Source organism: Lissotriton vulgaris, chromosome 5 (assembly GCF_964263255.1).
Source record: "Lissotriton vulgaris chromosome 5, aLisVul1.2, whole genome shotgun sequence".
Classification (NCBI taxonomy): domain Eukaryota; kingdom Metazoa; phylum Chordata; class Amphibia; order Caudata; family Salamandridae; genus Lissotriton; species Lissotriton vulgaris.
Window position 1 is genome coordinate 401,435,469 of NC_141693.1, and position 25,954 is coordinate 401,461,422.

Below are 25,954 nucleotides of genomic sequence, written 5' to 3' on the forward strand. Positions count from 1 at the left end.
GTTATCCAGCGTGGAACTGTTAGCCCTAAAGCCAGTCTGTGAGGGCGGAAGACTAGTGCTTATGGGCTGGGCAGTGAGCACGCTCACGAAAGTTGAGGAACAGTTAGTGGACAGTGGTATTTGCATCCAGAACACTAAGCAAAACAGAAAGGAAGTATTCTCTGATCAAAAGAGAACTGACTGCATGTATCTGGGCCATTGATCATTTTAACTACTTTCTTTATTGAATACAATTTCCAATCTTCACAGGACAATAATATGCTTACAGTAAGACCTTGAGACATTTGGTGTAATTGTGTAACCGCAAACATGTACTCAGTCAGGCATGGCAAGTGAACAAACATCATTCCTAGACAGTTCCATTTCTACAGTCGGGGATATACAAAAGTTCCCTCGATATGCATTCCACCCAGTCTATTTTTTTATCCCATTTCTTGGGGCACACTCGATATCTAAACACTTATTTTTCTGCAAACGTGCACTTATCCAGTTTGGTCGCCCAGCTCCCATCAATGGCCTCTCTGCCGCCACCCCACCTCATTGCTATTGCTCTCTTCACCAGTGTGAACCCCAGAGTGACTAGTTGTTGTTCCACTTCTGTGAGGTCAGTTGCTTCCCAGATGTTAAGAAGCCTCAATGATGGAGTGAGGTTGATCTGTTTATCTAGCGCGTCTTGCATATAAGTTGTAGCCCCCTCCCATATAGGCCGTAAAAACGGACCATCCCAAATCGTGTGGTAGAACGTTGCTTCTTGTTGACAGCCCCTCAGATAGAAAGTGTCTTGCCTAGTACCCATTTTCGCTAACGTGATCCCGTTGAGGTATGTTCTATGTAGGATTTTTAATTGAATCAGACGGAAGCAAAGTGCCTCCCTTGGTGACATCAGTGCTGTTTGCCAGTCATCGTCATCAATGTCTCCTATGTCGGCCTGCCACCTACGTCGGAGAGGTTGAAATGGGTCAGGTAGGTTATTGCATAATTTATGGTATGTGAATGATATGGCTTTATCTGGGAGTGGTTCAGAGAGCAGCCGGTCCTCTAACAGGGACGATTCCGGAAGGTTGCCTTTATCAGGGAGTGCTGTTGTCAGGGCGTGGCAGATCTGCAAATAATGAAATGTCTCCCCTTGAGCCAGTTCATATTTCTCTTGTAACTCCTGGAACGAGAGGAGTCTGGCTTTCTTGATGAGATGGCCAATATTGGAGATCCGATCATATCCCACCTATCAAACCCTGGTTGATAACACAGGAGTCCCAACTTCTGGGTGGGCCACAATGGAGTGGCCAGAGTCCATACATCAGCCCAACCTAGTTGTTTAGTAGCCTGGTCCCAGATTTCCGCCATACGAGCTGTAGGGCCTAAATATCTCCCTCTCCCAATAGTACAGTTGTATGTCTGGGAGGGCAATCACACCGTCGTACCAGCCTTTAGTCCATTTATTCAGGGCTATGCGAGGGGCCTTCCCATTCCACAAAAGCGTTCTAATCTCACATCGATGCTTATAAAATATGATTCAGGAGTTGTATATGGGCATTTGTGAAGGACATACAAAAAACGCAGGAGAGCTCGCCCTAGCAAAGAAAGCGGTAGGTACCTCCAGTGGGCGACATCATGTCTAAGTCTGTCCAGTGGAACGGCTAGGTTTTTTCATGGAACAATTGGGGCTCAGGGGTGATAAACATCCCCAGGTAACAAAACTGCCCAGGGCCACTTCGACTTCGCATCCCAGAGGGAGTCGAGGAACTAGGCCCTTAAGGACAAACAGCACCGATTTAGACCATTTAATGGCATAACCGGAGTACTTACAGAAGTTGGTGAAAATATTTAAGAGCCTGTTCAGAGACGCACATGGGGACGCAAGATATACCAGTATGTCATCCGCACAAAGCGATATTCTGTCCTTGTGTCCCTCCGCCCATTTCAGCCACGGAAGAGCCACATCCCCTCGCACCCAGGACACCAACGGTTCTAAAATCAGAGAGAAAATCAAGGGGGCTAGGGGGCAACCTTGTCTGGTGCCTCTGCCCAAGGTTGCCCAAGGTAAACGTCCAGGACGTGCGATTGTTAACCCTGACTTGACCCCACAACCCCGTATAAAGCAACTTAATCCAGCCCAAATATTTCTTGCCGAAACCCAGGTGTTCCAGTACTTGGAAAAGATACAGCCACTCTATAGAGCCAAATGCCATGGAGGCAGCTAGTGAGAGGACCACGGCATTTTCCTCCACATATTGTTGTCTTCCCAAAACATTGTGAAGATGGCGGATATTTTATGCCTTATTCCTCCCCGGCATAAAACCAGATTGATCAGCATGGACCTATGACGGGAGCAAAGAGAGAAGACGGTTAGCCAAGAGCTTGGCTAGGACATTGGCTTCAACATTGATTAAAGAGATCGATCGATAAGAGCTACACCTGTCAGCCGGTATCCCAGGCTTTCGAATGACAATAGAAGCCAGACGCTGATCATCTGGCAGGATTCCTTTTTTAAACCTCTCGTTGTACATATTTTTAAGGTGGGGGACAACTCGCGTGGCCATCCACTTAAGGAACTCAATGGGGATTCCATTGGGTCCCGTTGCCTTCCCCGATTGGACACTATTTATTGCCCTATGGATTTCGTCCTCCGTAAGATATTCATCCAGTGCGTTTCTGTCATCAACTGAAAGGTTAGGTAGGTGCAGATCTGCCAACAGTCGGTGGAGTCTTCCCCCGTGTACGTGGTTGAGGAGGTGTAAACCTTCTCCAACTATTCCGCAAATGCCTTGGCGATGACTAGTGGGTCCGATACCTGTTCTGCGTCTGGTTGAGTCAGACTGGGTACTCATTGTGCCCCCTGCTCCAGCTTCTCCAGCCACGCAAGTATTTTACCCGCCCTGTCGCCCATCCGATCTACCTTATGTTGTGTACGCAACAGTCTGGCCCAAGTCTTCTCCCTAGCCAATGTCCTTTATTCTACCTGTTTAAGGGTTATGCGATGTATGGTGGCCTCACTGGGTTAGAGAGTATTTTCCGGCTCCAACTGTTTGAGCTCGCTCTCCAAGTCGAGCAACTGCTGATTTTGCTTTCTGATATACCCCACTTTTAGTGCCAGCACTTGCCCCTTCAACACCGCTTTGTAAGCCTCCCATATTGTCTGCGCCAATTCTACAAAGCCACCGTTTTTGGTGAAGTAGTTACCCACTCTGAAAATGGGTGAGCTCAACCCACACTGGGGAGTGATCGGATATGCCTCTCGGCAAGACCCATGGACATCGAAAGTGTCCGATATGCCCCAGATGTGTCCGAAAATAGTCTATGCTGGACATACTCTTGTGGGGGTTGCAATAGAACGTATATTGCATCGTGTCTGGCTGTAAGGAGCACCACATGTCTGTCAGGCCCATTGCCCAAGTAAACTCCTCCATATGTGAAGTGGGCCGCATCAGAGGGCGTTGTGCATATTTCTTTAGTTGTCCATGGTCTTTTTGAAATCCCCTCTCAAAATTAAGGTCCCCACTTGGAGATCGACCACAATCCTCCCCAGGTCTGCAAGCGCCTCTCAGCCCAGAGCAGGGGATGATACACCAACACCACATTTAGTGGCTGTCCCCCCAGCTAGCCTCTAGAACTTCATACCTCCATTGGGGATCTGCCCACGTGCGTTTTGGAACGAGTGCAAGGCCCTTGTAACCAGAATACCTCTACCTCTGGAGCCTGAGGTGAATCCCGCATGAACCAAGAGTTTGTATCCCCATCTCGTAAGGGCGTGACATTTATTACCTACCAGGTGTGATTCCTGCAGGAGAACCAAATCCGGGACCTGCCTCTTAAGATATTGTAGCACTACACCCCTTTTTATTTTGTCCCCCAGCCCATTGACGTTACACATTAGAACTAATAATGCTGTTTCTATCGTACCAATAGCCATGAAACCGGTAGGAAAGGCCAACAGGAGCATAGGGGCGCATCATAAGGAGCAAGTGATGCACGTTTCAACCCCATACCTGGTGATAAATATCAGAGATGACCATCGAACAAAGACCTTCTAGGGACCCACCTGAGCACATACCATACATTTGGAGTGAGGGAACGAGTACATAAATCTGATTGTCCACATTTTGTGATTGGAACACGAAAACAAAAACAAAACTAAACCTTATGTCTAAACTCCCCTTCCCCCTCCATGCCCCCTTGTCGGTGGATTTCAAACTATCCACCCCCCAACAAGGCAGAGTGCCTGTTGCCCCACCCCCCATTTGAAGGTTGCTTGGGTTACAGCTAGGTCCCCCCGCCCGCTGCGCGGATAACTGCATAATATACAGTAACTTATGGGGGAAACCTGGCCCGACACACATGCTAGTTACTGAAGATTAGAGAGCCAGAATATGTAGTCCCGGGTATGAAGATCAGAGTCATTCAAGCAGACCTAATGTAGGGAGGATACTTCTCAGCCTTCCAATTATAACGCCACCCCACCTCCGAGCCACTTGTTGATGACCAGTGCAGGTCAACCGGACCCCGAAGCACCCTTGACTCCGCTGCGCGACGCAAGGTCTATCTCTTTATCCTTGCTGGTCCTGTCGCCACGTTGTCCTGCGCCATGCTCAGATCTGGTTGTCTGAGGACCTCCGTTCAGGTCTCTATTGGACTTCTACACTCTGTGCCACCTTTCGAACCATTACCATGCGTACTCTGGGTAGAAAAAGAACCAAGCCTTTCCTTCTGATTTCACTCGGAGTTTGGCAGGAAACAGCATGGCATATTTCACCTCCTTGACTCTCAGCACCCGTTTGACTGCCAAAAAACTGCAACGCTGAGCTTGGACTTTCGTGGTGAAGTCTGGGAAGAAAGTAATTGAACTGTCCTCCAGTTTAAGTGGCGGGTTCGCACATGCAGCTTGGAGTATAGTTTCCCGAACCCTAAAATTGAATAACCAGTGCGATAATCGGCCTCGGAGGGGTTCCTGGTTTAGGCCTGCCTCCGGGGACGCGATGAGCGCATTAAATGGAAAAATAGTTTGAGAGTCTCTGTGGCCGTAGTTGTTTCAGGATTAGGTCCTCGACAAATAAATCTACTGCAGGTCCTAAGGAGCGCTCCGGGACACCCAGGATTCTTATATTGCTACGACGTGCCCGACCTTCATAGTCGTCTAGGTGTCTCTCAAGTTTAAGCTGTTGATGCTGCAGTTGGGTCACTTGTTGTTTCAGCACATCAGTGTCCTTATTTAACACCGACTTGGCCTCCTCAATTTCTTTCAATCTGGAGTCCATTTTCCTGAGATCCGCTCTGATGAGGGAGACTTCAATATTCACAGTATCAATCCGAGACTCCAAAGCGCTTTGTACTCCCATTATGGTCGTCAAGATGTCTTGTAGTGTTAACTCCTGCTGCTGCGGTGGGTTCTGCTGATGTTCAGAGACAGTCTGTGACGTGACCTCCTTCTCCTCCTGAGAGTTTGATCATGCAAACTTAGCCAGTTTGTTCTGTGCCTGTGTTTTGGTGCCTTTCCCGGTAGCCATGATGTGGTCTGCAGTAGCCCGCCTGTGACAGTGTCACGGGATCAGTCCCAGTACTCACCGCTGCCTGCCCAGGGGGGGAAGGTAATACTACCCGGCGGCCTATCAGGTTTTCTGGCCTACTGACCCCCAGGTTCAGGATACAGGACGAAGAACAGAGCAGCGAGCCGAGTAGCCACAGGCTCGGCGTGGGCACCAGGGTGGGCGGCGCACTATGTGGTGTCTCTGTAATCCACTATCACCAATGATTGTTCAGTTTACGTGGGAGATATGGCAGAGGAACGGGGGAGTAAACAAATATGGTGCATACGAGGTCCGCATCCTGTCTTCCTTGATGCAGACGCTCCTTGTGCAGTGTAATCACCACGTTTGAGCACCACCTAGTGTATGGATTGTCTTAGGATATACCGCTAACACCTCAAGACCTGTTGACCCCCAGACGCCTGCCACCACTCCCAGCACCAGCAGGTTAATCCTCGTGAGGCTCTACAACGCGTCTGGTCCCTCCGATCACCCACAAGGCCTGGCACCCCTTCTCGCCCGCAGAATCAGGCCGGCTCTTCAGGGTTGCGCGTGGGGCCGGCGAGTCGTGCCGGCTGTCTGCAGCGCCTCCCACTGATGTACGCCCACAGCAGCTGCCGATGATCCGATGCCTCGGCCTCTATGCCTCAGAAGCCGAGGCCTCAGGTAGGGCAGCGGCCGTCTCTGCCTCAGCGCACCGCCCCGGTCTGCCTTGGGGTCCATTACGGAGATCAGCTTGTAGCACTGCACTCACCATACTCATAAAGCCACTTCCGCCTCAAGTTGCGGCAATCCGGAGTCCCGACCCATCACGCCAGCAGATCTGGGGCATCCATTGCTGCTATTGTTGGTCGAGGTCGGGAGCGTCTGGCGGTGAGGGCCTGCCCGCTGCAGGGGAACAGCGGGATCTCCGTACCGCTCACTCAGGCACAAATTGCAGCTCATCCGCCACCACCAGGTTCCACCGCTATGGCTGGCCGGCCCCACCAGTAATGATTGCCGAGCGACCTCTCAGTCACACAGTGGAGGGAGGGTGTGCCGCCATGTTGTTGCAGGGTTCCAATCCTGCTTGACCCCTCTCGTCAATCATCCACCGCCAGAGGCCGATATTCCCCCCTCAGCTGGCACCCGGGACACTAGGGCCATGTCCCCCTCCACTTGGGGTGAGTAAGCAGGATTTATAAAGGATAATTAACAGGAGAAACGGCGAGGGCTCTGGAGCCTCGTTAGACTGCGCCCATTCCCTTCGGCTGCTACCCACGCCCCCCACCCCCATTGATCATTTTAGAAACTAGGTATGGGGCAATAGATTGGCATTTCATACAGACCACAAACCGCTGGTACAAATATTGTCACTGGATGGTGGGGGTAAATCCACAGCATGGGTTGCCAGGTTTTGCTCAAAATTACAAGAGTACAATTTCGAAGTTGCCCTCGTACCTGGTAAATGTAACCAACCTACCAATTGTTTATCTAGACTTCCACTAGATGGGCCTCCTGATTCACTTTCCTCTCTTGATGATGAGGAACTCATGGCATATATTGGTGGCATTTGCAGAGACTGTAGTGAAGGAGTGAAAGAGAGTGAATGGGTCTTAGAAAATACTAAGGACATCATTAGGATGGTCCGCCCGCCATCCTGATGTAAAAAGGGACCGCCCGCCATAAGTGCGGCAGTCCCATGGGGGTGATTAGGATGCCTGCATTTTTAACATTGCGGCGAGCGGTGCTTTCCGAATCACCTGCTGCGATGCCAAAAAAGCATGTTGTGCACATGCATGCACAATGTGGCAGGCACCGCGCAGTGCCTACCATGTTGTGCATGCACATGCTGGGTGTACCATAGGTACCCCCCATGTGCCCCCTCACCCCCAACATCAAACTTCAAAATCTGCATGCCTTCTGCCACAGAAGGGCTGCCTCCCGCCTGCATCCTGATATGGATGGCGGTGTCTAGCAGACACCGCCACCATATTAAACCCTTTTCCGCCTGATCGACTTGTCAACAGGGCGGAAAAGCGGCAGAATGTCTTCCCGTCCGCCGCGGTACCCCCGCCAAACTTATATGACGGGGGAAGTGGGTGGCGGACGGGGAAGGATGTAGGGCGGATCGCCACTGCCATGCGGACGGTGGCGATCCGCCCTACATCCTAATGGACCCCTATGGATGAAGAACTTAAACTAGTAAGAGAGTATATACTCGGGGGATGGCCTTCTTCCATATCCTTGAAAGGCACATTGCATTTGTTCTCTCAAATTACGTCTAAATATAGTGTTGTCAATGATTTGGTCTTTAAAAATTAGAAATGCTTTCTCCCTAAGGACATACGGGAGTGTTTATTGAAAGTTGGTTACCAGGGCCACATGGGAATGTCTGCACTGAAAAATGGGTTCAGAGAATATTATTAGTGGCCAGGCATGGATATTGAGGCAGAGCGGGCAATTAGAACATGCAAGGTGTGCACTCATGATTCTCCATTGAAAAACTTGACCTGGCCCACTATTGCCTAGAGACAATTGGGCGTAGATATTTCAGGTCAAAAGCCTAACATTAAACATGCAGTATGCATATGCAGTGGTGCTTGTGGACTACCACTCCAAATGACCTGAAGTCAAATTCACAGACAGGATCACGACATCCATAGTGATATCGTTTTTAAGTGTTCAATAGCAAAGGGTTCCCCAAAACTTTGGTCATGGACAATGGTTTCCAACTGTGTTCTAGAGAAATCACTGAGTTCCTGCAATACCTTCACATAAGACACACTTGCACAGCCTTATAGGATCCCCAATGCAATGGGCAGGTGGAGTGTTTCAATAGATACCTGAAAGAAAGCCTTCACCTAGCTCTTACAGGTAGATCGCCCTATATTTTGCTCATCCGTAAAAGGTTGTCAGTATACCGAATTTCACCCAATTCTGTCACTGGGGTATCCCTATTCTGGTTGTTGAAGGGAAGATGCCCAACTTCAAATCTTGGACTATTGTGGTTAAAAACCAAATTGCTGAATGTCAGTAATTTTTGCACCGAACAAATTGTTTGCCATACAAAACAACATTTCCAATTCCCAAAGGAAAACTATTTTGGCCTAGTGCCCTCGGTTCCCAGCAGGCTTCTTTTAGTAGTTACAGCATTGTGCATTTTCGGTGATTGTGTTAAGTGTAAATGAACGTGTACTTTCTCTTCGTATGTCCTCTTCTGCATATTTAATTTGTACACAGTATCCCCACTGCCTTTTTTCACAAAATGTGTTATGAGTGATACCTCAAGGAGGGCGTGGCTTGGGCGCCGATGGCGATGGTCGCCTGAGAGCTCGGCTCCGGGACTAAGCCCGAAATTATCCTGAACATCGGAGGCTGAGGGGCACCCCAGACCCCGAATTCGGTTGAGCGAGGCGACGACACCCTGCCGAGGGCCCTGGTGGAGTTTGGACGGAGGTGGCTTTGAAGAAATGCCGAAGTTTGCGGAGTGACGGAGTGCGACCCAATATGGCGCCCGGACCCCTTTGTCCCCTTGAACGAACCTACGGAGCTGAGGAGGTCTCGCGGATGTCGCCCGGCACCCGGCTTCACCAGCCTCAGTGGTCTTAGACGTTAGTCATTGGCTGGTTCGGACCCTCCACAGCGGGACCATACTCGATTGGACGACCGGGCGGGTGCCCACGCGTTAGAGGGCGCCGGGCACGGGTGCCCTCAGGTCCAGGCGGTGATCTGCACCGCGACTCCGCAACTAGCTGCGAGTTCCTGGCCACCCCGACTACATGGATGGCGCGACACTCGGGCGCCACAGGACAACCGGGGGAGTTGGTGGCCCTTGCCCCGGAGCTATAGTGGGTGAACGGGCCTGCCCAACTCGGAGACGGGTGTCTCCGCCCCCTTATCGGTGCCCACGGACGCCGTTGCGGTGGCGTGAGCCGAAACGGCGGAGTCTCCACAGGCTCTGGAGAAGGAGATCGCCCATTCCGGACTTGAGGGCGAAATCCCGGGAAAGTCGTGCTGGACACTTGCACACGGAGACGCCTACTCCGGGACCTCTGCGGAGAGCCCCTGGCAGCATGGGGAAACCTAAAGGAGCCAAGGGATCCAGCCAGGCCACCTCGGACTCTGAGGCCCAGGACAAGGAAGAGCATGGAGATCCTAAACGACCTGGTGGCGCACCACTCCAGCAACAATTCGACCGTGTACTGGAAGCCATAGAGGCAACTCGGTCGGCTCTACAACAGGACATTGCCCAGGTGGCGACTGGCCTAGGCCTCCTTAGGGCAGACCATGGTAAACTCTCAGACCGGGTCAAGGAGGTGGAGAGCACGGTGAAGACTATCGAACCGGTGCAGAGAACCCTGGCTGCGACGATAAAGGATGCCATGTCCCGAATCGAGACCCTCGAACGGAGGGCGGAGGATGCGGAAGGCCGAAACAGGAGGAATAACATTCGGGTAGTGGGCCTGCCGGAAAAGATCGAGGAAGGCGATATGGTGCGCTACTTGGAGACCTGGCTCCGAGACACGGTGGTCCCGGAGGGCCTGTCCTCCTTTTACACTCTAGAACGGGCCCACAGAGTTCCAGCGCGGCCCCCACAGCTGGGACGAGCCCCGAGGCCGGTGGTGGCGCGGTTGCTCCATTTCCGGGACAGAGACCTGATTCTACATGCCGCCAGACACAATGGCCCATTCCAGGTTGCAAACAGTCAGGTGAATATCTTCCCTGACTATACCTACGAGACGCAGCGCAAGCGGTTCTCCTTCCTGGCGGTTAAGCGTGAACTCAGGAGTGAGGGCATCCAATATTCACTCCTATTTCCCGCGAGGCTCCGAGTCATTGTCGACGACAAAACCCAGTTCTTCGACACCCCGGAGGAGGTCTGTGACTGGCTCGAACTGTACCGAACGGGGAAGGATGGTTATAACGCCTCGACTCATCAGGCGGAGGAGCCGGAACAAAGGAGGCGCTCTAAAAGGGTCAGGAACCGCCGCGGCCGCACGGGAGGGCCCTCGACAGCGGAGACATCATCTGAGCGGAGGGGAGTGTTGGAAGTTCTGTCGGAACTGTCGGGAGCAAGGGGCGAAGACATCGAAGAGGAGGAAGAAAACCCGGGTGCTCAGGGGGCACCATCGGACTCGGAAGACTCAGTGGCAGACAGTACCCACACACCGGTGATCACACCGAAATCGGTGGAAGACCTTTTGGACGGACAAGGGTAATGGGATAGGTTGCCTTGTTTTGGGTGGGGGCCCGGCAGGGGGGAGGCGGCTGCCGTTCTTTATTGCTGACGATGGGAGAGGGAGGGTTAGGAGGCTTCTGCTCTTGCCCCGAAAGATTTTGACACAGGGGGGGGCTTATTATAGTCCTGGTGGCCTGGGCGACGAGGGCCCACTGCCTCCGCTCAGCCCGCACCTGGCCCATAAGGCCTTCCTACGGTGGCGACCGTAGGACTAGTGGGGTTTTTGGGGTTGTTCTCCGTAGAAGTTTGGATGGGATCTAGATGGTGCAGTTTGGGTCCTGTTCTGGGGTGGTTGGGAGGGGGTTTTGTTGGTTTTTGGGGGGTTTGGTTCTGGTTGGGGAAAATGGCCGCCGTCAGCGCTGGGAGGATTGATGTCTTTTTTTTGTGGGGACCCGGACGGGGAGACTGTGCAAGAACACTCTGGGACAATGGCTGATGTTGCTAACTTGAAATGTATTACTTGGAACGTGAGGGGGCTTCACACTATGTCCAGGCGTCACAGGGTCCACGCTTATTTAGTGCGTAGGGGAGTGCAAATGGCGCTGCTGCAGGAAACGCATCTGAACAAGGCGGAAGGGGCGGCGCTTCAGCGTAGGTGGCGAGGGCAGGTCTTCTCCACGGCGTACTCTGCTTATGCCAGGGGGGCGCTAATATGGATCAGGGCAGGAGTCCCCTTCCAGGTCACGAGGACAGTGTTGGACCCAGAGGGGCGTTTCGTGGCCATATCAGGCACGCTGGGAGGGAGGGACTTGAACGTTTGCTGTGTGTATGCCCCTAATGTGGACCAGACTGCCTTCCTTTCCAGGTTATCGGGCTCGTTGGCCCACTTTTTCGCCGGTCCCCTCCTGCTGGGGGGAGACTTTAACTCCGTGGTAGATGTAGACATAGACCGCTCGCATCCCCCGCTCCCCGATTCCCCGGTCCGGCGGACGGCTAAGGGCCGTCAAGATTGGCAGACCCGCTGGGGTTTGACGGACATCTGGAGGGCGCATCACCCCGCGTCTAGAGATTATTCGTACTTTTCGAGCCTTCATGAGCTGCATGTCAGACTGGATGGCTTTCTTGGTTCGTCCGAATTAGTCTCGGCAGCGGTCCGATCGGAGTATTTATCGCGGACCATCTCGGACCATAACCCCCTCCTGCTGGACATTCGCTGGTTCCCTGGGACGCCGGCGGTACCCACCTGGAAGATGCGCCCCGAGATCCTCGAGGACAGTGTCTTCAAGGCAGACCTAGGGGAGAGAATCACGGATTATTTTGCATCCAACGGCGGCTCCGCGAGTACTAGGGCGTTCGAATGGGACGCTTTCAAGACGGTGGTGAGGGGGTACTGTATCTCTAAGAAGGTGGGCATGCGGCGTGTTATCCTGGCTGACCTAGACGCAGCGGACCTAACGCTCCGCGAGCTCGAAATTAGCCGACCCGGACACCCGGAATTGCAAACACAAACGGCAGAGGCGAGGGAGAAGGTGGCGGTGGAGGTCGAACGGCTCCGCTGTTTCGATTATAAGGCCTACACGGTCCGATCTATAGCGGAGGGCGACAGATCGAGCGCGTTACTGGCGTGGTTGGCCAACCCTACGCGCCAGTCCCAAACGACGACTAGGATGCGTAGGGCGGATGGGACCGAGGTGTGCACCCAACCGGAGATTCTCAATTGCTTCCGGCATCATTACGAATGTTTATACCGCAGTCGCTCCGCGCGTGACCCAGACCGGCTTGATAACTATCTTAGCCCGTTGGAACTCCGCACAGTGGAACAGGAAGTGGCAGACGCCCTGGGATCTGACATCGGCTTGGGGGAGATCCGCGGGGCCATCAAACAGATGGCGAGGAACAAGACCCCGGGCCTAGATGGCCTGCCGGTGGAGTTCTATGCAGCTTATGCTGACCTCCTGGCCCCTCGTTTACTGGTGGTCTACAGGGAGGCGAAGAGGCTGGGTCGCCTCCCCGGCTCGATGTGTGAGGCGTTGGTGGTTCCTCTCCTCAAGCCAGGCCGAGACTCGTCTGACCCGGGGTCCTACCGCCCCCTCTCAATGCTGACGGTGGACTACAAAATATTGAGCAGCGTCTTGGCCTCGAGGCTGTTAGGACATATGAGCTCCCTAGTGCACGAGGACCAAGCCGGTTTCATCCCACGGCGAAATACGACCATGAACATCCGAAGGTTGTTTCGCTTGCTTGGGGAACCATTCGTGGATGCCCCGTCCCCGGTAGTTTTGTCGGTGGACCTAGAGAAGGCTTTTGATAGCCTGGAGTGGGACTACTTAAGCGCGGTATTGCGGAAATTCGGCCTCGGGGAGGGATTTATCAAATGGACAGCAGTTCTCTACGCTTCCGCTTCAGCCAGGGTTAGATCGGGCCCTTTGATATCATCGCGATATCCGGTGGAGCGTGGCACACGGCAAGGGTGCTCCTTATCCCCGCTTCTTTTTGCACTAGCGGTGGAGCCACTAGCGATGCATCTTCGCTCGGGAGCCCACTATACGGGCTTATGGACAGCGGCGGGCCCGCATTACGTCTCGCTCTATGCGGACGACCTGTTGCTCTTCCTGGAGGATCCGGTCGACGCATTACGGGGAGCGGAATTAGCGCTTACGGAGTTCGGAGACGTCTCAGGCCTACAAGTGAACTGGTCTAAGACCTGCCTCTTCCCGATGCGTAGGGGTGTCCCCACTCCGGCGCTAAGTAAGGAGATCAGATGGGAACCCGACTGCTTTAAATACCTTGGGGTATTTGTGTACCACGACCAGCCCGACCTCCTAGACGGAAACATTGCCCGTTGCATACGAGCACTCCGAGGCAGCATGGACTTTTGGGCCACGCTGCCGCTCTCCGTGGCAGGACGCATCGCCCTGCTCAAAATGGTGGCGCTCCCCCGATTATTGTATTACTTTCGGACTTTGCCGATCTGGGTCCCGCCGGCTACGTTTCGCCGCTTGCGTTCTATGGTGGTCGGGTTCCTTTGGGGCACGGGCCGGCGGCGGGTGGCCCTCAATACCCTGATGAGGCCGAAGGACGAGGGGGGGCTCGCTGTGCCGGACTTCGAGAAGTATTACCTAGCGGCGCAGCTCCAAACATACACCCAGGAGATAGCCAGGGAGTTCAGAGGCCCGGAAGACGGTAGAGGGACGGGTATGGCCAGGCACGTCCTCTCCTTTATCGCGCTGCGACAGCGTTTGGTCCTTCGGGACCTGTCGATGGAGGAGCGGACTATCCGACTTTGTTGGAATCGGGCTCATAACAGGGGTCACCTGCGGACCCCATATGCACCTGAAATTCCATTGGGGATGCTGACGGCCCTCCCCCACGGAGGAGACTGGTCGCGACTGGCGGACTGGGAGGATTCGGGTTTACAGCTCGTCGGGGACCTGTATGAGGACGGAGTGCTCCTGTCCTTTCAGGATCTCATTGACCGCTTTGGGATCCCCCGGGGCGACTTTTTGCTGCACTCGGCCATTGTGCGAGTGATCCAGGCGCACTGGCAAAACGGACTAGAGGAACCTCAATTGTCCCAGGTGTGCCAGTATGTAATGATGTCGGCGGGCACAGTGAAGGCGGTCACTTGCCTTTATGGCAGGCTGATTACCGAGGGGTTGGTCCCTCTCGCCACACTGAAGTCCCGCTGGGAAGAGGACATCGGTAGGGAGATCCCGGAGACGACCTGGTCCCAGCTGGTGAGGCGAGCATGGAAGGGTACACGTAGCGCCCGTTTCCAACTGGTCCACTATTATGTTCTCCATAGGGCGTACCTGACCCCGGTTAAGATCAGGCGTTATTTTGCCACGGCTTCGGCGGAATGCCCTAGGTGCCCGGCTCAGGAGGCGGACCTCCTACACATGCTATGGGCCTGTCCAGGATTGACGTCCTACTGGCAGGAGGTGGCGGCGACTTTGGAAGAGGTGACGGGGAGGCACTTATCGTTCGATGCGGCGGTAGGGCTATTGCACTGGTTCCCCCATACCCCCCGGAATAAAATCACCAGTAAATTTATCGACCTGGGGCTCCTACTTGCTAAGCGAGAGGTGACCAGGAACTGGAAGGCACGTGCTGGTCCTACGGGCAGCAGATGGCACGGTGAACTTTTGAAATGGGCGGCGGGTGAGAGCGCGCTGCGATATCAGTTGGCTTGGAGGCAAAGCAATGAGAAGGCGCAGGAGGCCGCGTTAGAATGGGAAACGCTGGTGCAGGCCCTCAGGGATTATTGTGCCCCCAGCGACTCCGAAAGCGAAGAGGCAACTAGACCCGAGCCCCGTTAGACACTAGCATTAACAGCACTATTACCTTCCCCGTGGGTCAAGCAGTGGATCCTAAAGTGATAAGCTCCCTAGTGCTGATGGTGGGGGGGGGGGGGGGAGGGGGGAGTTTCACAATGACTGGAAGTTTGAGGGGGGGGTATCTTTTTGGGGGTTGGGGTTTGTTTAGAAAAGCAGAGGACGGACAGTGTGTTATCCGGACCAGCTCCCGCATCCTACGGACCCCAGCTACATTCGCCGCCCAACCCCAGGGATATGGGCTGCTTGGCTGTATAGCAATGCTATGGAAGGGGGTCGGTGGGCTTTATCTTGTAAAAGTTGGCTATAATATGATGCTGGTCGTTACTGTATTGCTGTACTGATTCCTGCAATAAAAATATATTTAAAAAAAAAAAAAAAAATGAGTGATACCTCAATGTTTTCTTTTGAACATTTGCAAAAGCATTTTGTGACGTTTTAATGTAGTCATGTAAAAGAAGCCGAGACCCTAACGTGTTCACTGCCATTCATTTTGATGTGGCCAAGTTGTGTTTAATCAGATCAACCCATTTCCCAGTTTGCCTTGAAAGAGGCCTTTTTTCTTAAAAAAAAAAAAGGGGGGGGGGGGGTTGCAGACGATTTATGTGTAGGTCGAAACTTACCTGGTGTATTTCTTAATTAAGTGTTCGTTCTTTTTATTTTTGAACCCACTAGTTACCTTTTTTAGGGTCCTCTTGATTGTTAATCTAATCATGGACTTTAAAAGCTTAAATTTAATAACGTTGTGTTATATTGCTTTGGCAGAACGCTGACGGTATTCATTTCAAATTGACAGTGTATATTTGTTTAGTAGGCAAAGACAGCTGTTGGAATTGCAGCAGTTTTGTGATACATTTTCGCTACTACTATTTACCATGTGTGTTTTGTGAACGAGAGACGAGAGATGTGCGTTAATATCCAGTGGACATATTTCCTTGCCTTCCTCACCACTGCATAGATAGATGTTCATGGTACCTTGGTAACCTGTCTTTGAGGTTGTTGATTTTCTATTTTTCTTACTATATTGCAATAGTTCCTGTTTGTGCATAAACGGATTTGTCATTTTCCCCAAATGTTGTTTTTAAATTGTTTAGTGCACTGTAGAATACATTTAATTTATAATGTGAGTTGGGAGGCTACCTTTGGGATGGATAGGGTCATGTGGGGCTTCTTAGGTGACAAACAAAACAATGGATTTCTAGGGCTGTTAACCGTCTGAGGTTTGCAAGGGTTAGTAGTATTAATAGGAAATTATTTTTTTAATCCAACATTTTGTGAACAGTGCCAAAAAACCTCATAGCTGTAATATGCATTGTAGTGCCATTATTGTGTCACTTCGAACTTCTTCACTAATTTACTAACTAAGAAACGTGATGTTTTGAAGGTTGTCATTAGAAAAGGATTGTCTACACCGGGAATGGATGTTAACACTGGGATTTTTGTTCAGATGTTTTTTTTATCGCACAAAGTGCATTGAGTTTAATAATAGATACCACTGGAAAGGACATTGTCAAAACTACAGGACAAGCTTCTGAAGTATACCATGAGACCAGACTTGGTCTGTGTTCTCACCTGCTTCTAAAAAAGACACTGACAAAAACACTCACTCACTCGCACTCACTCTATCTATCGCACCACCACAGCATCACTCAGCACCACCACAGCATCACTCAGGGACACCACAGCATCACTGAACGCCACAGCATCACTTGTCGCAATCACATCACTCAGCGCCACCACAGCATCAATCTGTGCAACCATTCAACAACAACTTGCTTCAAATATGTTCTCTCAATGTTTCAAGCTTTATCAGAAATGTCACAAAAAGATGTTAATATTTAACTTCTGTTCTTGGATTTTCGTCACAATGAAATACACTGAACATAATCTTCACAAAAGTTATTTACAAAAGTTTAAGCTATTGCCATTATAAATTACAATAGCTTTTATTTAACCCCTTAAGTGCTGCCTCGGTGCATTGGCCGACGGCAGCACTACCTCCCCAGTGCTGCGCACAACCATTGAACGTCCATTCAGCACTAGTTCTAATGGACAGCGCAGCACTGGGGAGGAATGTTTAATAGCAGCTATGAGGTTAAGTATTAATTATTCCAAAAAATAAAAGCCTTTGTTATATCCATATCAATACATCTAAGTCACGGCAATACAACACATATTCCATTACAAATGCTATAGGTGTCACATTTGCGAAAGTTAAAACTATTGGCATTGTAAATGACAAAGCTATTAATTTTGCTATTTTCAAAACTAACACATAAATAAAAAATGAGTCATTTACAATACCAATAGCTCAAACTTTTCTAATGCGAGACCTATTGCATTGCAAATGCTTGTTTGGATTTATAATCTATACCAATGGTTCTTAAATTGTGGTCCGTGGATCCATTGGGGTCCACAAAGCCTACTCAGGGGGTCCGTGACTGCTTTAAAAATAAAATAACATAAACAGATTAATATAGTGTGTCTAAATAAAAAAGCAAAATATGCAACTGAAAATGTTAAAAACGTTCAGTAAATGTGAAGGGATTTGAAATTGGAGGCTTTACATTTGAGTTAGTATCCTCAGATTGATTCGTGGGGAACACTGAAAGTGCCTGAAACAGAATATTGTATATGCGATGAGTAGTGTCAATTGAATTTAGAAAAGCACCAACCTTCCTATTATTATTTTTTAAATGTTATATTTGTTTGTGAATTAAATTGAATATGTAATCATTTATGTATTTGATAAATGCTTTTGACTGTATTTTGTGTGTATTGTTTTATGGTTCCAATCATCGAAAGTGCTTAAGCAAGGTCCCCGACTTTCAATAACGACTTACTGAGAGGCCCAGATTCCAATGATTCAGTGGGGGTCCCTGGGTTCCAGTAATAATTAGGTGGGGTTCCACAGAAGTCAAAAGGTTAAGAACCACAGCTCTATATACTGTTTCCTATTTCCCCCTAAATTCCAAAACCATTTACCCCCAAACAATTCAGATTACCAAATCCAGAAAGTTGCACCCTTCACCGTCTTCCCCCCCCCCACCCTCTACCCCCACTTCCACCCTTGTCAAAATTGGAAGGCCGTGAGACATTCCTCACATTATGGACAGGGAAGTCATGCCATCTCTCCTGACTACAAGGCCATTAGTTCTTCCATTCTCTCTTTTATTTGCCATCACCCACACCCCTTTTGTGAGTGAATTGAGACATCATATGGCACCACAGTGTGGGCCATAATCTGAAACAGAGCAACTCCTACACTGACACAGACTGAAAAAATGTGAAGGACCAAACTCGCAGCCCTCCAGGTAGCCACTACCACCTCCCTCAAACAAACGCTTTCTGTCATGTGAACTCCTGGCCTACTCCAGTTACACCCTAGCCACAGCACAAAAAACTGATTTACCATACAAGGATTTGACCGCCTGTAAGGTCACTTTTTACTGACCAGAGCACAAATTCCCGTTCTACTACCCAAGATTAGCTAGTTGGATACCCCTCCCTGACATGATACAAATTGTTCAAATCACACTTTCCATCTCTTTCACACAAGCATTCTCCTCCAGGGACTGCTGTTTTTAAACCATCATGAGCATGGATACCAACCCAAACCTTCCCAAGCATTCCTCCATACACATTACCTCGAGCACACGAATACTCCTTGATCACAGATTTTAAAACATGCCATTACCAGATTCTCCAGAGTTAGACACCCTAACCAAAGTAAATGATCGGTCTGCTCAAGCAACCTTAAAAGATTCACCTCATTTCTATTTAGTGACCCATCTCCATATCTCGTCAAAGCAGATCTCTTGAACTATAGGTCTGCGGTCTCCAATGCAGCTTCTTATCTGCACCCATCCAGCGATCTTGCAGAATGTGAAGTCTATTTCTCGCCAGCCTTGGAAAACAATCATACTCTGCTCAGCCTGACCCCCCCCCCTGCTCTTTAAAATCTAACTTCAATTGAATATAAAGACATTTTCCTTTGCTAACTGTTTTGTTAGATAGAGAACTGGTAATTATAAATACTTAAGGTATTAAATGCTGGGTCTCTAGAATTAATTTACTGTTCATGGTTTGTGTTTTTTTAATGAAATGACAATTTGCACATGTACCTTTTAATAACTACATGTGTCAGTGAGAAAGGACATAATAGTAACACATGTTTATTTCATTAACCCGTTATTGCATGTCAAAATCTAAGATGGGGAATTCATTAATAGGTTGTGCTTAAAGGAAAATGATTTACTAAAAATGTCTGTTTTGCAGATAAAAATGTTACAGCCAGTGACAATTGGGTTTTATGAAATGTAGAAACTTTTACTCTTTCGTCTGCTATGCAGATATCTGTAAAATGTTTGAAGACTCACATCATTTCACATCCTAAGTGATTGCTTTTCCATTTTTTTACTCCCAGATCATCTTGTTCGGACCTTGATACCAGTCTATCATTCCAGTTTGACCCATCGACTTTGCTTTCTCAGCCTTCGTATATGCTGTCATCCAATCCATTTAGTGGCAGTAATACTGCTAGCACCAGTCATAACATGACCTCCTCGCCACCATCATATCCCCACCAACCTGTGCTTCCTGTTCACCACCCTAGTGCCATTAGCTCCACCACCAATGCGGTATCCTCCCGAGAAGACCAAGTGCCCTCTACATCTAGCAGTCATCCACCAGCATTCAGTTCCCACCAAGTTCGAAATCAACAGCTTCCTCCTAAACCGACTAATCAAAGACATACAGTTTCAGAAGCATCTAATAGCGTTGTGTCTGGCAATGCTGTGAGCCGATATAACAATGGTGCTTCTTCTGCAAACACAGTTGGCCTTGCCATATTTGCTGTGGGCCATGGCAGCACAGCACTGCTTCAAAGCTTGACAGAGGAAGTAGGCTGTCGTTTGCTGTATATAGTTGATGACCATTTGCCTGATGTAGAAGATGCATTCAGCTCGGAATTCCTGGCAAACACAAGAGTGGTACGAGAGCAAGACATGGACATTGTACTGAATGATCAACGGTATGTCCTGTAATATATAAATGTGAAATGTTGAAAATCAAAATGCACACAGCATGTATGTGTTCGAATGTGATGGCAGACTGATGTGCTAAAATACATAACTTGGGTGATTTGTCTCCTTTTCTCTATATATGCACACTGTTCTGAACATGACAAATCCTGTAATAGATGAAAGGAAACGTTGCTGTCTCTTAATTATTCACACAGATACACATGCACTCATTCTCATGTTCAGTACTGATTCCGAGAACATCATTATTTTGCTGTTACCTATACCACATAGGTAATTTATTCATGTGCATATAAATACATAGCATGAGTGCTCACTGAGCAGAAGCATGGGGTGCTTTCGCTGCATTCGGAAGTGAAAGAATAAGGTATCTCAAATCTCATTAAATTCTAACAAATGTAGTTGATTGGTATGATTACACTCAGCACGGAAATCTGGATCCTTAGGAGAACAGCTCCAGGAATGTAGATGCCACATACCAAGTTGACACACTTAGTTTTGTTTCTCTAGGCACTCCTCAAAAATAATTTCCAAGGCGGATCTGCTGCAGAAGTAATATATTGTTCAAAAAATACTTAAAAAAATATTTGAAAGTTTTTTTTCTGTTTTCCATATATATAAAAAAAGTATCAGATGTTTGTCTCAGTAACATATAGCCAACAATTGTATTGCAGTTATACCTCTTATGTTGAAACTTCACAGCATACTGGAGTGCAATTTCAGGATGCAAGCACTTCACACAGTGTTTCCGCAGGTGCCGCCAGATTGGATTTCTGACCTTAATTTGAGTATTTATGTCAAATGAAATTGCATTCCTTTATGCTTTGAAGTTTTAACATAAACCTTGACATGCCTGTGGAACCCATGCTGCCTGTATATGTGACTGAGTGGAACATTAGTGACTAATGAGTGGAACATTGTTGTAAAAGCAAAAAAGTAAAACAACATTTTAAGAAATTAACTTTATGGATGACTAGAAAATAAAATTAAATCGATCGATCAATAAAGGGTTTAAAGCGCGCTACTCACCTGCGAGGGTCTGCAGGCGCTGGGGGGATGGAGAGGCGCCTCTGGTCATCCAAAGAGCCAGGTCTTGAGTCTCTTCCGGAAGGTGTGCAGAGTAGGGGAGTGTCTGATGTTGACTAGGAGCTCGTTCTCCACTTTGACTGCAATGTAGGAGAAGGCTCTTCCACCCGCTCTCGATCTGCGGATGTGCAGGGTTTCTGCTAGGGCGAGATCGGCGGAGCGGAGGTTCCTTTTGGGTACGTGGAAGTCGACTCATTCGTTGTGGTATTTGGGTCCAATGTTGTGGGGGATTTGTAGGCGTGGGTGAGTAGCTTGAAGGTTACTCTTCTCGAAGGGGAGATATTGGAGGTCTCGCAGGTATTGGGTGATGTGCTCATGTCGTGGGATGCCGAGGACGAGTCTGGCCATGGTGTTCTGGATGGTCTGGAGTTTGTGTATCAGGGAACCATATTCCTCGCCTAAATAATACTGGTTATCATATTTGAGAAGTGCCTCGAGAAATCAAAGTGTGAATATAGTTAAAGACACTAAGGGGGGCATCTGGCGCAGTGAGACTTTCTGTACCAGGCTGATTCTCTCTATTTGAATGCACCAGGTCGTATTAAGCGTTGAAGAATTAATCACCTGGTAGAGAGAGTGTTTTGCAAGTACAAATGTTTGGCTATATTGTTAATACCATAGACTGCTGTATGGATACATCGCTGATATACCACTAATCTTATCAGGACCAGCACCGGTCCCTTCCCTTTAATGCCATGGGACAAGGTGACAAATGTATAAACTTTGGTGTGTACCTCTTTGGCATACCATTGAAAACTGCTGTAGATGAAAGGATAGATAATTAATAATGATAAATAATTACACTGTTTTGCTGCCACAGACTTGGCCTTCTGGGGCGGCTAATGGGACTCATACATTCTTCCCAGTGAAAGATGGTTGTACAGTACCAACAGATTGGCACAAGATCATGACATTGCAAATGTCCTGCAGATCATCACTTTTTATTTTTTCAATCGTATATCAAACGCACACACTCGGAAGAGGATGATGTTATTGTCTTATTGTATTTTCAAAATAGTAAACATAAGGAAGACCTAATTTGAATGACTTCAAACAGATTGAGAGTGTAGGGCTATCTCCAACAAATGCAGTTTAAGAGATGGGGAAAAAGAATACTGCTGAGTGAAAGCATTCAAAAAGCTAGTTGACGGTATCAAAAGTGAAAGGATGCAATTGCAGGTAGATTCCTGTCATGTACATGGGGAATGAAGGGGAAACAACAGTTACACCGCATTCATTACAACGCATGCTTTTACCCCGCATGCCGTTGCAACAAAAATGGCTTGCAGCAGGCAGTAGAAGGTGTTGGATTTAACTACAACACCTTCCCTACTGTTGCACAGACTGGAGCTGGAATAGTAAATTATACTATTCCAACATCCAGCGCACCCCCCAACAGCAAGTTGGAGTAAAAAATTGCATTGCACCGGCATGCGCGGTAAAAGCACGAGTTGTAACGTCATACAACCGGAATGAAGAGACTCTCTGTGGCAGTGGTAAAATAGTGATCACACTATAGCAAGCTCTTTACTGCTGTGGGAGCTTTTCTGCATTTGACATTACATAAAAGCTCATCCCTCAAGTGGTATTATGTATGTCTTAACTTAACTCATATAGTAGTAATGGCTTTGCATGAGAGACCATGTGAAATGAATGACCTGCCACAGATAATCCATTTATTTTTTCAGCTGTACAGGATGTTCGACCTTTAGATCGATAAGCGAATTTTTTTCTAGCATTACATTCTCCCTTCTTCATGCGTTATTTCAGAATCTGACCACTCATACTAACGCTGTTGTCGGAATTAACCTCATGTTAGATCTGCCTTCAACTTTATGTTCAGGCAGTAGGACAGCATTCTCTCTGTCCTTTTAACAAGCTTTGGAGAGCATCATTTAGTGTATGGGAGCGATTGGAAAGGGGCGACCATTCGGTCCCCCCGAACGTATGGCCGAGTACCACGAGCCCCCCGGGAAGCCATTTTTGGGCGGGAGGCGAGCCTCGGCTGGTATGCCCGAAGCGGCGTAGCCGGGGCGCGCTGTTTCCCGCCCTCGAGTGGGCTGGCCTAGACACTGACGCGGCTGGCCACGCCCTAAGGGCAGGCAGGGGCGGGTTTACGCCCGCCCTGAAGACGGATAAAAGGAGCAACAAGCCAAGAACGCATCCTCTTGTTCCTGTGCTCTGAAGCTGCACCCCCTCGCTGCACGTGAGCTCGAGACGGAACGAAGAGCCAATTTTGAATGTGGTAACCTTTCTTGTTTGTCTGTTGGGGAATGCCTAAGAAAGTTGGAAAGCGAATGACTACCGACCAGATGCTGCGTGTTCTTATGAAAGAGGTGACCGACCTAAAGAAGCGAATGGCGGAGAAAGATGGGGAAGAGGGACCGAAACGTCCGTTGGCTGGAGCAGCTCCGGGAGGAAAAGGCAAGAGGCCCAGAAGGGGAGCAGCTGGAGGGGACATCCCGGTTCCCTGTACCCCACTCGAAGAGCCAACTCCGGTGCCGGCGGAGGGGAATCCGATTCCCGTGGTGGTCACTCCCGTGTCCGGGGAGGATATGCCGCCCGAGCTGGCAGCACAATTAGCAGCGTGGTTGGGTAGAAATAACGAGGGCGCCACGGCTGACGACGCACGGTTTTTGATGAGGCAACTGCGTGAAACAAGGGAGGCGGCGAAGGCAGCATCGCCAGTCATCACGCCGGCCGCGGCAGGAGGAAGGCCACCTGGGATAGGCTCAGCCGCAGACACAGCTTCCGGTTCAGGTAAGCGGCCATTGCCGATTGCGAGGGATGAGTCTGCCCCGTCAAGAAGGGAAAAGTTGGGTCAACATGTCCCTCTAGCTATTAAGGAGAAGATATGGGCAGATGAGTATGTAAACATCTTCTCGTTGCTTACCGATCATTATGAGATGGAATATGTTAAGAGCCAAAAGGAGCTCATGCATCCGAGTGTCTGGCGCGCAAAGATGGCCGCCTTCAAGGTAAATGAGAACATTGGCAATTGGGGCAAGGCGTGGGGGATTTTTACATCCATCCTGGGCGAACGTAGGCCCGAATTACTGTCTGAATTGCCGATTTATCAGTCACGGATCATGGGGTATTCCGTGTCACTTGGGGGCAATCAGTGGTTCTGTTACGATAATATTTTCAGAAAAGCGAAAGAACATGATAAAAACTTAACTTGGGATTGTTACGATTCTGTGTCATGGTCAAAAATGGCGGATACTGGTATGTTGAATTTGCCATTAGTAGGGAGTAATGTGGGGGAGTCCTCCCGCCAATATTCTGGGACCTCCTTTCGATCAGGCGCGAGTAACGAATACCAGTCCAGGCCGAACGGCACCACAGGTAAAAAGGGGAGTTGTTGGAACTTTAACAGGGGTAAATGTACGAGGCCCCAGGGGTCATGCAAATTTAGGCACGAATGTAGCGGGTGTGGGCAAGCGTCCCATCCTGAGTCCATGTGCAGAGCCAAAACGGGTGATAACGGGGGTAGAGGAGGCGCCGAACAGGTCTGAAATAGTCCGAGGGGCGCCTTTACCTACTCCGATTGATACCATGGCAATGATTCCTTGGCTCAGCGAATACCCGGACCACGCTTCCGCTGGGGTGTTGCGGAACGGGTTTTCATATGGTTTCCGCATCCCAGTAGGGGAGTTTCAGGGTTTAGCGAAGTGTAAAAACCAAATATCAGTCTTGCAGCACACGACCGTGGTACAGGAGAAGATTGGGAAAGAGGTGGCTCGAGGTCGAGTCGCCGGTCCGTTTAATGTGCCACCGGTTACTAACTTTGTTTGTTCCCCCTTAGGGGTGGTCCCCAAGAAGGACCCGGGTGAGTTTCGGCTGATACATAATTTATCAGCCCCACGTGGTCTTTCCGTAAACGATGCGATAGACCCGGCAGTGTGTTCAGTACGGTATGCATCTTTCGATGAGGCCGTAGCCATTTTGAATCGCCTAGGGCCCGGTGCGCTGATGGCGAAATCTGATATCGAGTCAGCGTTCCGGTTGCTCCCGGTACATCCAGACGATCAGCGTCTTCTTGGTTTCATGTTTCAGGGACACTATTACATGGATAGATGTATGCCAATGGGGTGCTCTATATCTTGTTCCTATTTCGAGCAGTTCAGTTGTTTCCTGCAATGGGTCTTCACAAGGAAGACGGGGTTTCATCAGGTTATGCATTATCTCGATGACTTTTTGTTTCTAGGGGCAGCCGGGGATCCGGAATGTGGTCAGGCTTTGAATGAATTTTGTGTCTTAATGAACCATTTTGGTGTGCCATTGGCACCCGGTAAGACGGTGGGTCCTTCGACTTGCCTTGAGTTTCTGGGGATCGAGCTCGACTCGGAGGAGGGTTGTTTTCGTTTACCAAGAGGAAAGGTGCTTAGGTTCAGGGCATCCCTGGAGACGTGTATTAGTCAGTCTAAGGTTAAGTTGCAGCAATTACAACAATTGGTGGGACAGCTGAATTTTGCCCTGAGAGTAATACCGATGGCCCGCCCCTTTTCCCGCTCGATCGCTCAGGCCATGGTCGGCCTGAAGGAGGGTCACCATCGCACGAGGCTCTCGGCCGAGGTTCGCCAGGACATGCGCATTTGGTTGGCATTTCTGGCGGATTTCAATGGTCGAGTTGTCTGGAACAAACCGGCGGTGTCCTCCGAGGAGCTGGGGCTGTGGACAGATTCGGCAGGGAGCATTGGTTTTGGTGCCATCTTTGGCACACAATGGTCGGCTCAAAAATGGCCGTCATGGTGGCATGAGGATGGGTTGACGAGTAACATTGCTTTTCTTGAACTGTTCCCCATTCTGGTG

General features: G+C 49.5%; 1 protein-coding gene across 1 annotated transcript in view; it reads left to right on the forward strand.

Moving 5' to 3' along the window:
• LOC147710960 (uncharacterized) overlaps positions 1–25,954 on the forward strand; it is a 217,021-nt gene that overhangs the window by 98,058 nt on the left and 93,009 nt on the right. Inside the window, exon 3 of the mRNA XM_086921746.1 lies at positions 19,441–20,046. Coding sequence (XP_086777872.1) covers positions 19,441–20,046 — 606 coding nt within the window. The remainder of the gene's footprint in view (positions 1–19,440; positions 20,047–25,954) is intronic.